This window comes from Varroa jacobsoni, unplaced genomic scaffold (genome assembly GCF_002532875.2).
Source record: "Varroa jacobsoni isolate VJ856 unplaced genomic scaffold, vjacob_1.0 scaffold_532, whole genome shotgun sequence".
NCBI lineage: Eukaryota > Metazoa > Arthropoda > Arachnida > Mesostigmata > Varroidae > Varroa > Varroa jacobsoni.
The window spans coordinates 63,052-80,496 of NW_019213434.1; the positions used below are offsets into that span (position 1 = coordinate 63,052).

Below are 17,445 nucleotides of genomic sequence, written 5' to 3' on the forward strand. Positions count from 1 at the left end.
TTCATTATTTCGACCCAAGGGGTGCGTGTCTTTATTTTAGGGCCTCTTTATTTAAAAAAGGTATTATTATATAATTTTTTTTGTAATATATGAACGAAGAATTATTTCTTTTCACTTGCATAATAAAGAATACTATCTATACGTAAACAAAAACAACAGCAGTTGTTCTCCTGATATTTAATAAGTTCTATTCAACCACAAATGAGAAAATAGTCAAATAATATCAACGATAAGTGTTGATTAAACGCAACCAAACGTTGTCTCTTGTTACATATCTGTACATTTTATACACTTGCACTTTCAAGCTTGTATGGACAACAGTGTTCTCACTAAAGGAGATTTTTGTCGTAGAACTATATCTCTCATCCACACTCAGTACATTTGGGCAACTTATTGCGCCTTTGCAAGCCATCTTGTTTATCGAAACGGTCAAGGATAAATGATATGAAGGACTAATCGACAAATTGCTTTTTTTCTTACTTAAATTAGGATTCCCCTTGACAAGTAGCTGACAAAAGTTATTGACAAAAATTTCTTGTTTACTTCGTGGATACCTTGAGCTGGCAGAGAAGTGGAAGCTATCGGAAATGTGACACTTAGAAAAAACGGATGGAGCAGTAAAGCTATAAAATATATTTAAATAAACTTAGCTGAAGTCTATATAACGCCTCTCTTTACTTCTAGTCCAACATACATTTTGCTGAATCAGTAAAGAGAGCCAGACCTCACTGAAAAGGAAGTAAAGATTGGTAACACCAAATTTGTTACTGCGAAGTTACTATCAAAAGCCGACAACTTCGCCTCATTACAATTCGGCTGAACCCATTAAATTATATATTTTATACTGCTAAAAAAAGCTGAGTAAACTACGATTTTGTATGTTATGCATTTGCAATATTTAGCATGAAATAAAAGAGCTGAGTTTCAGAATGGTTATCGTGTTATCAATTTAGTGAACCAAATATGGTATCATATGTACTCAATAGCATCTACCAGCTTACATATACGCAATCACTTTAGTAAAATTTTTTTGACATTATATAACATAAACAATTACATCACAATTTTCTCATGGAGAATCCTATGAAGGAAACGATGGACTGTTGCATCGATATCTGCGGATTGTGCATCGCTACGTGCATAGCATAAAATATCTTGCCAAATCAGGTGGTCAGATCTGACTGTAGAAAGGCTTACTGAATTTTAGACGTTCGCAACCATCTTTGCAAATTCGGCAAAAGACATAAGTCAGTATATTAGAAGGCGAAACAGACCTCACCCTCACCCCAATATACGTGTTAAATTCACGTTTACATACACTACTTTGCGGTTCAGCGCGGTGAAATACATATAATCACTAACATTAGGCATGTGGCCACTTCTAACTGCTGCCAGTCCCACCGGAGTAACACCGAAATCACATCAATCGCTGGTTGATAAACAGCTGTTCCACCCTTCTCATAATAATGAGTTGTTCGAGCTTCGTGGGCCTGCATTTGTATAGTTAGTTGTAGAAATTTTTTGAGCGCCATCGGGCTTCGAACTTCTCTTCTTCGGAACTTCTCGAACAGCCTATACATCTCAATTTAATATAATTTACTATTTGTTTACTTACTGGAGCGTCATCTCCTAGAGTTAATCCTAATTTAATTACAACAGTCTTTGACCATCTCGATTATGCGGCAGTGTATAATAAACATCAACACTGTTATATACGGTATTTTTTCTATTTCGGTTTCTTGTAGAGTCATTGGCTATTATTATGAACGTTGCTATTGCTGGTGCTTTCCCCAACTAGATCCTTTGGATTAAGACGACACACGACCTTGTTTTCAACTTTGGCTATTGGGATCACCATACGTCCCTGGATTTCAACGAGCTCCTGTACATACGATGCAAAAGAGTATAATTAGGTGCATCTTACACGTTTGCTAGGGCTAGATAATTTCCATTATCTATGCTTACTTTTTTATAAAAAAATTTTGCAAGCCAAAACGCTTATTTAAATACAGTAAGTCGCACAACGCTATAAGCAGATAAGTACTTTACCTGATATAGTGGTAGTTCGGATGCCATTTGCAACTCCATTGATACTCTTCCTGAGACCATTCGAACTCTGCCATCTCGTAGAACCTGCAGCTTTCCGAGATATCCTATGTTCGACAAACAAATTATTTACCCTTTATAAAATTAGAGACCAATTTACGGTTTGTATCGGCTCGTCCAAATATACGTAATTATATTATTGTACTTTTAACAAATCTACCGTAGTTATTCATTTGCCCATGGCTTTACACCTTGGCGGGAGCACGTCACACAGAGCCATATAGAGGGCATAGTAATGGAAGATGAAAAACTTCAAGTTTTCACATTTTCTTTCCGTCACAAACGCAAAACGATACGTTACTATAATTTCTACATAATAAGCATTTGTTTATCGCCGTAACCTCCTAGGCATTGCGGCAAGAGTCTATGTCAGGAAAATCTTTACCAATAGTAAAACTAACAACTATTAATGTATAATACTAATAATAAATAATACTAAAAACTAATAACAATAGTAACAAGCTTATTGAAGGCGTTGATCAATCAAAGCAGAACTGCCACTTGAGTAGTCAATGTGACTGTCACATTCACTATTTTTCTCATTATGAATGATATACATAAATGTATTATTGGACATTATTAATGTACAATATTATTAATGTTCAAACACTGTGAGGGTAAACGATCCATGTAGGTAGCATATCAGCGAGAAGCTACTCAAGGCATAAGAATAATAATTTTTATGATATATATACCAAAAGGTTCTTCGGTCCTTTTTCATGGGAAGAGCTTAGGTCAGTTCCGAGGTGTGCACTTGGGGACCCTTGCTCGGAAACCATCTATGCACTAATGTAAATCATATATATATATATATACTTTTTCTGTAAAGACAAACGAAAACTAGTTTTACAGTTTAACATTTTGTGATACCTAATTTTATAATATTGTAATTGTTATATAGAGCATTTCAGGGCAAACGGGTTCTATACGTAGGTATTTTCGGAATGCTAGTAACTCTGTTCATTTAGTTTGTATCTTGGCAAAATACACAATGTAAACGTTACTCTAGACCCTTGTTCATGGTTTGCTGCTATTGCTGCAATTACATTTGTGTTTCTCAGTAAAATCGTCTGCCAAATAGCTATAGAACAAAAATGAGGAAACAATATCGGTTACACACCGTTGTTTTCGACTTTACAAATTGTAAGTCCTATTTACCCGTATTAGAGCCATTTAAAATTAGACTTTTTTTCTTCCCTGCAAGCTTTTATAGAGATCTGTAGTAGAGAAATTATAGTCGTTCACTTAACCACCCTAGCAGCCAATGTTAACGGAGCACCATCTTTTCTTGCTGGTAACATAGGTCTTTTCGGAAGACATACTCCGTGACTAAGCAACCAAGTCATTGGCGTCCAATTTTTAGATGCACTATATCGATGTATGTGGAATGAAGTCGCAGGTGTATTTCAAAAGATGCAGGTCATTGTGATAACTTCAGCATAGAAGACAAGACGTGTCGACCCCTTGATTATGAGAACATTCAAATATTCTCTGTATTTAGTCCGAACCCCCTTATGACTCTTTGGCAAACTGTACAAAACACAGGAACATTCAAATCGACTATTCATAGACATATACCAAGCAAGGGTTACGTTATCAAGCAGACTTCTGGGTTTTTATGATCTGACCAACCCGAGGATGAACCGTGCCTAATTAGCCAGTCATTCTCCAAAACTGAATGAAGACAATCCTCCCATGAAGATGGTTACGGGTGATGAAAAGCTGGAAATCTATAACAACGTCTTTTATAATAGATCATGGTTAAAGCGCGGTAGAGAACCATCCAACGCTGCGCATTTGGTGGCATTGCGAAGGGGTTCTATTCTATGAGCTTTTCCCAAATAATCAAACCGTTACCTAAGTCTAATATGCATACTAAGAGTTTAAATTAAAGTATCCAATAAAAACGCCAGGTTGTGGCCAATGGATAAAAAAGGATTATGTGTCATCAGGGCTTCGCACGTGGTTTTGTGATTTGCCAAATATGTTCGTAGTTTAATTGGAATGTTTTGCTTCACTCAGTTTATAGTCTCGACCTTGCTCTTTTTTTGTTATCATCTTTTCGAATCCTTGGAGAACTGTCTTAATAGGAAGCATTTAGTATCTTTAAAAAATATTAAAAAAAAAACTAAGTAAACCAACTTATTGCAAATATTCTATTAAAATTAGGTTATGCAATATTATTGGATAACCCAATACAATAAACCTTTACGTTGGTTTCGAAGCAGTTATTTATATAGCCCACCGTAATAATAATAATAAATAAATACTTTTACTGTGTCTGCTCGACTGCAAGACATAAATTTAACAATACAGGTGGTTTGAATTCTGGTTCATTGCACACTTATTGTAAATTAATGGGATTACTATTCGTAACCTTGATTATTAAGACCTCTGCAGTAACGGTAATCCTAAAGTGATAAAAAATTAAATGATCTTCTATTAAAAAACGTACTTAAAAATACTTCCTTTACACATGTGGTGCGATATATAAACGTGCTTTTCTGATATGTATCGATTTATCGAATTTGAGATTATACATGCCCTTAGATAGATGTCTCAGCTTGTACTGCTGGCTGGTGTCGGTTTGAGCTTTACAAGAATTTGTATCCTTCTGCAGCAGCCGACGCTCCTCATCCTGGGATGCTTTGGACGGACCTGGAAGTCTAAAGTTGGCAATGTAATGCGTCAGCTATTTCCGATATTTCTAGGATTGTTCTGCGATAAATCTCAGTAAATTATTGATTGAAACATCACTTATAGAAAAAGTCTGTGCATGGCATTACTAGTCTCAATGTTTCGATATAAAATGTTATGAAATATAGGTAAACACGGTTTATGCATCCTTTAGCTTAAAAGTAAACGACGTGGCTATAGTTTAACGAAACACGGCTTTGTTACCTATAGGCGAGGCAATTTATAAACGGTAGATTTTCCTCAATAAGTATAAAAAGAACCTGGTATTTCGTTTCCAAAAAAATAGCACGCGACCTATTATGTAACAATATGTTGAAAATGTTAACTGATAGTAGAATAACGAGCAAAACCCCTGGCTTTAAAATTGTTACCTTAATAAAAGCTGAGAAATAATGAAAATTGTTTAATTCAAAATTGCACAACAAATGCTGAAAACATTATTTTCCGCAACAAATTAATTGGTGCAAGTTGTCCATATTCTGCTGAGAAGACATTATTTAACAAAGAAAGTTATAGTTATCAATTTTTTTAACAATTTGTTTTCTGAAAAGTGATTTAGTTAGATGTTCTGCCTTAATATTGCAGTGACGTTCTCAACCTATTGGAGAATAAAGTATCGCTTCTTTGCTCTTAGAAAGCAAAATATCCTGCAATCCTGACAGCTAACATAACGATGTTTAATCTTCACAATTCATTATTCCAAAAACACACTTTGTAACCGAGCTTTTTTGCATTAGTTTCGTCAAAATTATACTATAGGCAAGCAATCTGTTTCATATACTATTACAACGCATACCATAATAATAGGTAATAATAATGACGATAATGCCTAGGACGTAATATTGAGTCCTAGGCATTATCGTTTCCTTTGTTATGCAAGGACAAGCTGTAAAGCAGATAAATCGTATCTGTGGCGGTACTAGTGCCTCGTCAGTCTGATTGATGGTAGAGAGAAGGTAGCTATGGATTGCCAAAAGAACGTGTTCGGCCAAAATGCGAGATTAATCGCCATGGTGAACCGTTTGAGAAAGAATGTAGAGGGGGTGACATTGCCGCTGAATCTACTATGTATTGTAGCTCGTGTTCTGAAAAATTGATTAAAGCATAGGAGACAGTGGCAGATTTCTACGGTTGATCGCGTGGCCGCCTGTTCAGGCTTGCTTACGGATTCTTTTAGGCTTAGCCCGATACTGATTTAAATCCGTTATCGATAACGCGTAGATGGAGTTACAGGCTCATCAATTCATACATCAGAATATGCACGGGTCCGAAAAGGTGAAGACCTGTACGCTCTTATCTGGGAGAAATGCTTTGTATTGTAGCACGTCAGGTTGCTGTTAAACGTTGAGACGTTTCTTGACGATATCAAGAATCAAGAAATTAGACAGCGGGTGCTAAACCACCTCCACGTCGGCCTCACGATATATTCTCAGGTCAGGAAAGAGGTGTATCGACGTTTAAGGCCTGGAGGAGCAAACACGCGTACGTGCCTAAGAACGTCTGCCCCATTTCAAGGAACTCACAACAGGTGACCGGCTGCAGAGAATGCTGACATGCGTACCCGCAAAACTTCATGGAAGTGGTTCCAGTAGAGAAAAATTCGGTTTGATCAAAAAAAGCATGCGCCGTACTGTTCTAGGCATGGCACAAAAATTTTATGGATGATCGGACAACCTCGCTACAGCAAATTTGTCATATCAAAATGTGAGTGATTGCACGACCTCACTAGAGAAAATCTTGGCCGGCTCTCAAGCGGGTGTCATTTTCCGCCTAAAGGTTTCGAATTTAACAAGACACACGCTATCCTGTATATGGGGACTCACGTGTGAGTGGCGCGGCCGAGTATTACGGTGCTGTACACTAGGTTCTTAAAGTACTGACGGTTTTTGTAGTTTTAAAGGTAATATGAACCGCGTCGGGTCGGTGTTGCCTTCTGCAAAAATATTTTTTACACCTTACAATTCTACTACGATAAAGACGATGAATGAAGAAAATTGTTGTTTATGGCCAAGATATGTTATCGAAAGAAACGGCTTAAGAATGGTTCCGTTGATGTAAAAATAGTTTTATTAGTGGTCGACCTATTACGGAAAAACGGTAAGTCATTTCAAGAGTTCACCGAATAGCAGAGATCACCGAATTAAACCATTTAAAAAAGAAAACTTATAAGATATAATAACTCGACGGTGGTATACGAATTGACGCATAGAATTCACCTGATTGTATTTCTATCTGCAAATCTTTCCATAACAGCAACGAAGTCAAGATATTTAAAGTTGTTGATTACGGATGATGATGATGAGAAGTGGACTACATACGCAGTATGGATAATGTAATAAAAGAAGTTACAATCGGTGACAAGGTCTATTGTGGCTGATTCACACTGTTACACACTAAAAAAAAACGACTTTAACTAGTTAAAAGAAAAGGCGTCGTATGTCTTTTCCACAATACCAGACGGCACCAGACTATAATATGCTTCGGTCTTTGCATAACCCTCAAGTATTTGGTTTAAATGGAGAGATGCAAAAACTAGTTGTTACAATTTTTGTTGCAGAAACCACAAAGAGACAACAGAAGGTAATCGATTTTAGTAATATAATTTCAGGACAAAAAATTGCTATAATTTTGCCCTATAACTGTCTATCTTTTTGCGTTAATTCAATATTACGTCCTGGATATTTCCGTCACTGTTGCTATATAAAGGCATTGCGTTGTGCATATATCGCATTTAAGTCGGTATTATCGCGTCCTTACTACAATCCGCTCTTCACTTGCCTCTATACACCATCATCTCCCCTAGACGTTGGTTGAAATTTGATTCCGCAACGAACTTTGCAGTGAATTCGAACATTAAAAATAGCACTTCGAGATGAAACGCTATTCCATTTTGCATTTGCTTATGTTTGCTAAGCTCGCAAAGAATTTCAGGCTTAGGGTGTATATTTTACTTGTCACCGGCCAAGACGAAGGTACTTGGAAGGAGGTGTCGCACAATGGTGCTCTTACGTCAATAGTAAGTGAAAAAAATGGGTAGCTTCGCAGTTTACGCCGAAGCCACAAGTTAAACCAGGTCTGTCATAAAAAACATGATTTGCGTTTTGTGAAACTGAAAGAGAAAATACAAGACTATCAACAAGAATCTGTATGTAACCCAGTCGCATCCAGTGAACGAAGTTATAGCTCTTTTCCCCACGACAATGCCAGGCTACACATGGCATACATTGCTAAAGCAGCCCTGCAAGAGCTTAAGCAGTGCCCCTTCATATTCCTTAGACCTCGTACCAAACGCTTGCCAACTTTAATTGCTGGAAAATTTAGTTAATAACCATACATTTGACAGTGAAGCTGGTTTCAACCTCTGGGTGGACAAGTTCTCTGACACGAGAACTGACAATTTCTAACGAAAAACATGAAATTGGCTTAGAAAGAAGGAATGGCCGTGAAGAATGATGACGAATATGTATGCGTTAGGAATTTTGGTGAAACGTTGCATCCTTCGTTTCGCAGAAAAACCGTCTAAGTTCCAATTTGATACTAGATTGAGAAATAGCTCCCATTAGCCGACAGATGGCGTTAGCATCAAATTGACTGATCTTATCCAGCTTAAACTCCTCGGACGATTGTGTTGACTAGCATCTGCCCTGTTCCTTTCATTGAGCTGTTGTCGTTACAAGTGGTGATTCATCGTATTTACTACGTTCAATGACCAAGCTCAAAAAGATGCATATCCGAAATTGTATTCAGTATTTTTGTGCTAAAAAAAATCTGCCGAGAACAAAGAGTGTTTTAGCTGCTAGTTTTTCTTTAATCCTTTCGAAATTGGGAAACTTGAACGACAAATAATACTTAAAGCGAACTATGACGAGGTGCAAGCCTTTCTTAAAGAAAATGCGACAATTCACCCGAAATTTCTATGCACAGCCAAAGTGACACATACGACTGTCACCAATAGTTTGCATGTACCAGAAAGAACAAAAAAAATTAGACCTCATGGACTCAGTGAAAATTACAAAAAAGATTACAAAGATCTTTTGTAATTTTCACAAGGTTTTGGAAAAATATGTTTACATGTTTACAATATACTCCCCGTTGCTTGGATAACAGAAAAGGAAGTATCTTCTGTCCAAAATCGTTACCGGCGATAAATGTTTGATCTTGAAGCGCAAACCAGGGTGGTTAGGCCTTTCTAGTTCGACGTATGAAGAAATAGTCATGGTTAAAAGCTGCACCTCTGCATATAGTGTAATGAGAAGAAACTTCAGAAAGAAGGCTGGAAAAACTGTATCGGGTGAAAAAAGTTTTCTTAAAAAATACAGATAACTGTGGCTCAGGAAAAGTTGCATCATTATAGCATCTAGTAAATTAATTTACTTTTACAGTAATGTACATTTCCATTATTAAAATCATGGTTAAATTTGGTGCACAGTATTCCAGAAAATAGGATTACTATCAGGAACGAACACTAAATATTTCTAAGGCATAAAATTGAAAAAAAAATATAAAGGGGTTTGCGTTACTGGGTCAAAGGACAAAGCAAATTATTAATTGCTTTATGTTTGTCCTTTATACACACGTCTTGAGCTTAGTAAATACACTAACCTAGGAAGCTGAAACACGGTTAACGTAGTGCCTTCGTCGTCAGCTTTTACAGCTCCATGACCTAAGCATAACATGCCAAGAAGGTTTCTTGCAATATCTGATGGATCGCTTTCTGCACTGGATTTATCGACTTTCAATGGCTTTATTCGTTCCGTTTCACTGCTATCTGCTTCCATTGCCAAATCCTGAAATATAGAGTATTGATCCACAAGGTAGAACACAACTTATCAATTGTAAAATAAGTTAGCCTATTGTAAAAATTACTTCGGGGTAAACAGGGTACTTCCTACCCCTCCCCCCTCCCCCCACCCAAACCCTGCGCCTCTTACGTTAATAGAAACGGTAAGTAAATTCGCAGCTATTATCAGCTTATAATAAAAAAGAATATAATTTTTATAGTTAAATGATGCTAGGACAACTAGCACTGAGGTATTTAAAACTAATAGGTTGATAACAGTTCTGAATTCTTTTTATTACGAAGTGTAGTATGTATTGAAGCACGACTTGTATAGCTTGTGTATACAAAAAAGCTTCAAAAGTGTACATCTTTTATTGGAAAGGATAATTTAAGAGGACACTTAAAAATTGTCAAAATTCAAAAACACATTTTTTTAAAATTTCCAAGATGTTAAACCATATCCGCAATTTTCCAATCTTTCAGCATTATTTGTGAACCTTGAAAAATATTTGTTGCAGTACGTATGATTACAATGTGAGTTATACTACAAAGGAAACTAACACTAAATCTTTGATTTTTTTACGAAACTTCAGTCTTGACAACGTTCAAATTCCTGCATAAAATAACCATAGTGAGTTTCTTATTACACAAAAGATTTCACACCATAATTACAACAATTATTAATAAAAACTAAGAATATTTACACCATTCGCATAATTATGCAATCTGCATCTTATTAATTTAATTCTTTAAATTTTCCTCAAATTCTTGCATTAAGTTGAGCAACTTACACAAGGGCAAGAACTCCAGTCTGACAATTGTCAGACATTCGTCAACAACAAAGAAACATTTCTACGTAATAGCGCAATGATTAAAGCTGCTGACGATGGTAAAATGGTACCTTTTGGCATTCCAAAAATAAGCAGCGCGAGGCACGTGTGTGGTTCATCGACATCGAGCAATCCGTTTTTGGGGGGTGAGAAGTTCATCCACAGAGACCCTGTAGCGCTAGGCAAGCATTGCCCTCAGAGCATTGTTTTGGGTAAACGACCCTATGAAACATTGGCAGATACGATAAGCTAACGAAAAGCACTGGTGCAATAGTGCATTGAAAACAGAAAAAACATTGGTGGATTTTCGCTTGGAACGTCGATCTTTCCGAGTCTCCTCAGTGTCGCAATAATAGTATGGCACTTAAGCGCTTGGGCTGTCAAGTGAGCCTACATTTTAATCGTCGCTTGAAGATATATCCCAAGACATTTATGGTTTGGCGCAATAAAATCAAGATCCCATTAATAAATAACTGGCAGCAACAGCGCTTTGAAAACAAAAAAGATTGGTGGATCTTCGCTTGGAACATCAATCTTTCCGAGTCTCCTCAGTGCCGCAATAATAGCATAGGACCTAAGCGCTTGGCCTGTCAAATGAGCCTACCTTTTAATCGTCGCTTGAAGATGTATCCCAACACATCTATGGTTTGACGCAATAAAATTAAGATCCCATTAAGTATAACGTATATTGGGGCGAGCGGTACAAAACGAGTCGTGTCTTATTGACACCAACGACAAGACCAAAAGCCCTTTCTACCTTCTTAAAAACAGTCCGTATGTCATCGGCAACCCTGATTAGTTACACGCAAAAAAGCATGTAGGTTTCAGCTACTTAAGCAATGGCTTTACATATGCCACTCGCCAAGATCTTAATGAAAACTAAATCGATAAAAACGACCCACATGCACAGCCTCAAAACCGAACCTTGAGGTGCTCCAGTGTCTACTTGCTCTAACCCAAACTCCATGCAACTAATCCTGGCTATTTATCGTCTTCCCCGAGAGACATGTTTTGAACCAATCAATGGTGATCGATCTGTACCTCAGACATTCTAACGTTTACAGGAATGTCGAATGACTTAAGAAATTTAAAGCAGCAACGACGTCTAGAAATTAACCAAGAAAGACCTGCTTGTTTTCAACGGCGTTAGGGTGTCCTACTAAAAGCGTGCCAACGCCAGTTCAGTCAAGCGAGAACTCCGAGAACCTAATTAGGTAGCTCAAAAAACGTAGTATTTTCAATATGTTTGAAAAATTTGCTAATGAATAGCTTCTCGAAAAAATTTCAAGAGTAGTTCACCATATTTTATACTCTATTTCATGCCAAAAAAAAAGTAAGACAGATGATTATTTCAATATTGTTTTAGTGCCGAAGGTTTTATCGACTGCATACGGCTGCACAAAATGACTATTTGCATTCACGCTGAATCAATTGACTTGCATTTCAGAACTAAAGAAGATCAGCAAAAGTTTTTTTAAATTTTGAGCTAAGAAATTATTTTAATTGAATGAAAATAATTCCTGTCACATCTTTTCTAAAGAGAATCGAAGTTGACGCCAAGATAATGAAGACCTGGTACCTATCTGAAGCCAAAATATTTATGAAGACCTAACATAATTAGAAACAACAGCTAGAATTTTTAAAACCATGTTCCTAAGCTTTATCTCCCAAACCTGACAATTCTCGACATATATAAAAAAGGCGGTTATATAGTTATGTTGTATGCAGTATTTTAGGCCGCTAATGTTTATAACTTCAAAAGGTTGTGCAAACGGGTTGCTTCCGTAAGAAGGGCACCGCACCGAGTTTTTGCTTTCAAGATGTATGAAATACGTTCTCAAAATAAGCATATTCGTTTTACCTAGAAAGTAGAGTCGACAACATTGTCTCGCGCTTACGCGATTCTTACCGTTTCATCTGGACCAGTATAGTCTTCCACCTTGCATGTCGTACCGTAACGTGCCGTTGTCAGAGGAATCATAAGAGGCAATTCGCATTCTTCGTCTTCGTCACCATAGTCCGTGAACTGTAATAAACAGAAGCATGGAATGACCATCTAAATATATACATTTTTTAACTTTAAATTTCTAGCGATTCAAATTACAGATTCTACATAGATCAGTGAACTTTGCTTCGCCTAAGAGTTAACATGGTTAAACATCATCTCAGTGTTGAGACCGACTGTGCAACCCAGTCAGGTCCGCCTATTCATTTCTAGACAACAAGGTTCGGAAATAAGTACAGTAGAATGTGTACATACATCAGCCCTAGTCAGTCGACTGATGGTTTCTTTCGTATTTTCGCAATCTTCCTGTTCCATAGGAATGTACTTGGGCAAGCTTGAATCTTTAGAACTTCGTAGTCCCGAACTACCGGCACCTTCTCCACTGTGGCCGCAATTTCCTGGGGGTGTTGACCCTGCCACGAAGATACCTAAAAAACAAACTTTTCAACTGACTACCTCAATTTTAGATTATTGTATGCTTAAATTCACCCATTATAACTATAATTTGTCACATTTTACAAAACAAAATAGCTCCACAAATGTGTACCTAATTGTTTCGCTTATGAGTTTGAAACCGAATATACCCGCGTTGGTTCATCACCAACATTTAACCAACAAAATGCATCAAACTTTCCGTTAATCCGTTGTTTCGAGTTTCATAAAATATAATTTTCTTTGTTTACACAAATTGTATAGCATGTAAAAATATTGTCTATACATGCACTCTAATATCCTTCTGTCACTTTAGTCTATTACAACATTAGGTTAATGAGTAAATTATGCTAATGATGAAGCAATGCGGGTAATCAAATTCGTGTTCTTCATTCGACATTATATATATCATATATATGAGCATATCTACCATCGAGTTGTACAAGATTGGGTCCTCGGCCACGGCCCCGACCTCGATTTCCATCACCTCTACCGCGCCCTCGAAACCCACTTCCAACTTTATCATGTCGGCTGCGTCCTCCAGCCTCCCCACGAGAACCGACTCCGCTACGTCCATTTTCGCGCCCCTCCAAGCCATTTGCCGATAAACTGCAAGCGAAATCATCGCTTATACACGTACACAAGCTTCCAAAACTCATGCTTCCTTCACAGGTTTCAGTGTGAACTGAGTTTGTCGCAATTATTTTTAAATCGATAAAAAATTGCTTAGCATTGCAGCATGTGGATAACTTCAATCGCTAACAGCATCTTCAGAACCACAGAACCTTGACTGTGTTCCTTTCCTCAGGTTTATTACAAAAAAAAAAAAAAAAAAAAAAAAAACGGTAATATGTAAGGTGAAGTTCACATGTATTAAGAAAATCCTCACAAGTCCCTTCGTAATAAAGATTTACATGAACGGTGTAGGTATAAAAAGGCAAAAAGACGAATGTCTTTTTCATTTCATTGCTTGAAAAAGCGTAGTCCTTTATTATTACTAAACGAATCTGTCTGTTCCTCAAGAAGTAAAAATCGACAATTCCCAGGGGTGGTTGAAAAAACTGATATAAAGAATTAATATTCTCCAAATAAGCAAAACGCTTTTTAAAAGCGAGGAATACCTTTAACTAAAGGCTAATCATCTAATTCAAGCTTGAAGTAACCACTTCACGGGTGCGATACCTAGCCAGGCAAAGACTTGTAGTAGGTAATAAAGAGGTCAGAGCAGCCGACCATACCGTAACTCCCTTTTCCAAAAACTTATCATTCCAGTGTGGAAAAATATTTGGAAAGTATGTAACATTGCTTTGAATTTGAAACCTTAGTTTTTTAAACCAATCCCTTTCAAGCTCTATGAAAAGGCACAGCGAGCCGTTTTACATACAGCAATAAAATATATGTATTCTATGGGAGAACATGTTGAAGAGTTTATTTCAGTTTGAGCTGACGTCGAATCTGTGCATACGACTTACTGTTGCGTTGTGTAAATTTTGAAACATAAATCTATACTTATTCTTTGGTCAGTATTATGGCCAAAAAGACATTCCTAAACGAAATAGAAATTATTATCTAGGAGATGTTTCTTTAATCATAAAAATGCACTTGCTATTTTTATTTACTAATTAATTAAGGAATGTCTGCGGCAATTTACGACAGAAAAGTCTCAGACCACTTATAAGACAGGGTTACAAGTAGAATATTTACCTCATGGAGAAAAAACTACCAAATATTTTACGTACAATGCGAAATAAAATATTTCATGCGTTTTGCGAAAGAGAAGATGCTTGTGTGAGCGAGAAAAAAAATGTGCACCAAAAAACGTTTTTCTGAATTGGCTACATTAGCTCCTGAAAGTTGGGTGACGTTGTTTTGGGTCAAATTACAATTTCATTGAATGATCTAAATGTTAGATGGTTCAATCATAATAATACTATACTGCGGTTAAATGCTGCACCTTGGTTATCATATATATATCAACGGTCAGTTGATGAAACCGGCCATTTTACACTAACCTGACATTACTCTTTGGAATGAGATTTGGAGCAAGACACTTTTTGGGCGGTCCGCCTACTTTGCCTCCAAGGGTGAGGTCACGAGGGGCCCTGATGCTTGAATTCAACCTAAAGGCAAAAAATACAAGCTAATCAATTAGGCGCCCTTTGTAGCTCTCCGTAATTTCTAGGAAACCTTCTCTGATAAGATCTACGACAATTTCAGAAATATACTCGTAGTACAGTACTATCACCGGAATATTTTAACAGTATGATTTTCAAGAGCATAATCTTTTAGATATAGCTTTTTGTAGAATAAAAAGCAGTTCAGATATTAGCAATGCGTGCCGGAACAGTGTAGCCAGAGTCAGTATATCGATTAAATCTTTTCCCTCCGTGCAACGCTATTTCATCCTTAGTATATTAATCTACAACAAAGTTTCATGAGCAAAGGCGGCATTCAGTTATTATAGATACCAGCAACCTTAAGACCTTTATTTCAAAGTAATAGATAAGGCCGATCACTTCAGTAACAGTTCTTAGTAGAAATCTAAGGCAATAGTATTAAGTGTTTATCTGGTACTTCCCGGCGTTTGAAGGTTTTCAATGACGATGATATCTATTGAATAAAACGCATGTTAAGTGCAAAAGAATCGGGTACACATTAATTTAAGCCATAATCTACATAAAATAAATATTTAAGGGGACTAAAGGAAAGAAAAAAATAGTATGATTTTGTATGTGTTAATATATTCCTATAAATTTGTATATATATAATTTGGAAAAAAACATTTTAAATCAATGGGTGGCTAGTTTTAAGTGCATTTATGTAAGTAAACCTAGAAAGATCTGGAGTATAATCTGAAGAACTGGAGATTCGAAAACAAAGTTGTATATTCAGTGGTACCTGGTTCCAGTTGGTAAGGGCAAGCCCGATCGGGCAAGCACTCCTCTCGGAAGCGTCTTTTGGTTTGCAGTTCCAGAATTATTTACACCACCACCTTCCGCCATCTCCAAGCGCTTTTACAATCCAATGCCTCGTAAATGCTTAGTAGTCGGTGAGCGTGGAACACTGTAATACACAAACGTGCAAAATTCTGTTGTGTCGCGCCTTGTGTCGGCAGACAGCTTGTTGGGCTTCCGGGGTAACTTGGATCAGCGCATTTTTAATATGCTGTTGCATAACGACGACTCATAACACTGCAGCACAAGTAATATAAAACACTAATTCAACATACGTCGGAACTATTATTCAACAAAAATAAAGCGGCGGTAAGTCGTGTAATGATAATGAATTTTTCTTATTTCGAAGACCACGACCGCTGCCTCTTGCCGGCTAAATATGCGTTCATTTTGTTCTTTCCCTCATTTGATGTTTAAATTTCGACGCTAGAGGGAGGGGACAATAGATGCAGTAGATGACTGAAATGCCGCTTGTGACGTAATGGTGTTTTGAGTAGCGCGAGATTTAAATTGTTATAATCTTCTCCTACATAGAATCATTGTGATATGAGTTGCTCGTTAGCATCGGCCTATGCATGTAATATGAATCCACCATTTGTTTACCTACGAGCCTTGAAACATGTGAGGTAATCTGAAGTCGAGATCTAGTTTTAAGTAGTGTTTAATAGCAACATCGGGCGTAAAGCTCGAAACATTTAATCATTTCAATCCAGGTCCAAGCATAGGCACTTCCTGGGTTATGTGTCAGCTATCTTAAGCTAAGGTTAAAGGCAGTATTTAACGTACAAATCGGAACACTAAATTATTACGATGAGGAATTGTTGAACCTATGTTAAACGGACAGCTTTAATACCTGCCACATAACGAGGACAGTCTTTGTTGCAGAGTAAATTTAGTTTTGAGTTACTTGGGTTAAAGCTTCTCTAATGACTCTTGTTAAGAAACGTGTCGATTACTTGAGTACAAACGCAGTATTTACAGTCGTATCTAGACATTGTAACTGATCGTCGTAACTTAGAAAACTTAATCAATCATCTACATTACAATGCGAATACTCCGGGCTTAGCTATATTATTCTACGTTTTTTTCATTTAACCTTGTTGGCTTTCCTGCTGTTTTGCAGAGAGGCTTACCTTACTATGGGGCATCCTGGTTCAAAGTTCCAATGGATACGTCCTTTAAAAATGTAGACATGAAATACATTTATATATATATAAAAGGTGTCTCATACATCCAAGTAGTAACAAGGTGGGCTAACTTCAGCTAAATTCAAGAGGTGAATTAAAAGAGCAGCTTATAAAATAGACCTTAAAACCGAATTCACATCATGTGAATAATTTAAATACGGCTGCTTTACAAAATTAGTTTTTTTTCATACTATTTAACAATCTGGTCGTATGCAAGGACTTCAGTCAAAAGTAAATTTTCAGTTTTGTTAATAAGAAAATTCTAGTAAGGCAATGTACGAGACCACCATATGTGTAGGTGTATAGGCTCCGCGCCCAGTTTGGAAGCCTCAGTTGTACTCGAACTAATACATATAGCTGCCAGTTTATCCCAAAACAGTTAGATGCCGCACTTTGATGCCAATGTGAGTGTTACGTCAAATAAAGCAAAGGCCGGGTTTTAAGATAGTTACTG

At 37.0% G+C, this 17,445-nt stretch overlaps 1 protein-coding gene across 1 annotated transcript; it reads right to left on the reverse strand.

The window, feature by feature from the left end:
• On the reverse strand, positions 1–16,167 carry Polr3D (RNA polymerase III subunit C53). The gene is made up of 9 exons (XM_022834515.2): positions 15,749–16,167; positions 14,863–14,970; positions 13,281–13,459; positions 12,674–12,846; positions 12,323–12,439; positions 9,406–9,590; positions 4,651–4,772; positions 2,050–2,153; positions 1–1,882 (listed from the first exon to the last, which is right to left on the reverse strand). The coding sequence occupies exons 1-9, from the start codon at positions 15,850–15,852 to the stop codon at positions 1,748–1,750; spliced, it is 1,227 nt and encodes a 408-aa protein (XP_022690250.1). The 5' UTR covers positions 15,853–16,167; the 3' UTR covers positions 1–1,747.
• Positions 16,168–17,445: the final 1,278 nt, after the last annotated feature.

What these genes read in the sequence shown, in the direction of transcription:
- Polr3D (XM_022834515.2), bottom strand. Translation starts at nt 15,852, where the DNA reads ATGGCGGAAGGTGGTGGTGTAAATAATTCTGGAACTGCAAACCAAAAG. An exon ending in CCCTTACCAACTGGAACCAG is followed by an intron (nt 14,971 to 15,748) that starts GTACCACTGAAT and finishes TTTTGCCTTTAG; the next exon opens with GTTGAATTCAAGCATCAGGG. An exon ending in CCGAACTACCACTATATCAG is followed by an intron (nt 1,883 to 2,049) that starts GTAAAGTACTTA and finishes TCGTATGTACAG; the next exon opens with GAGCTCGTTGAAATCCAGGG.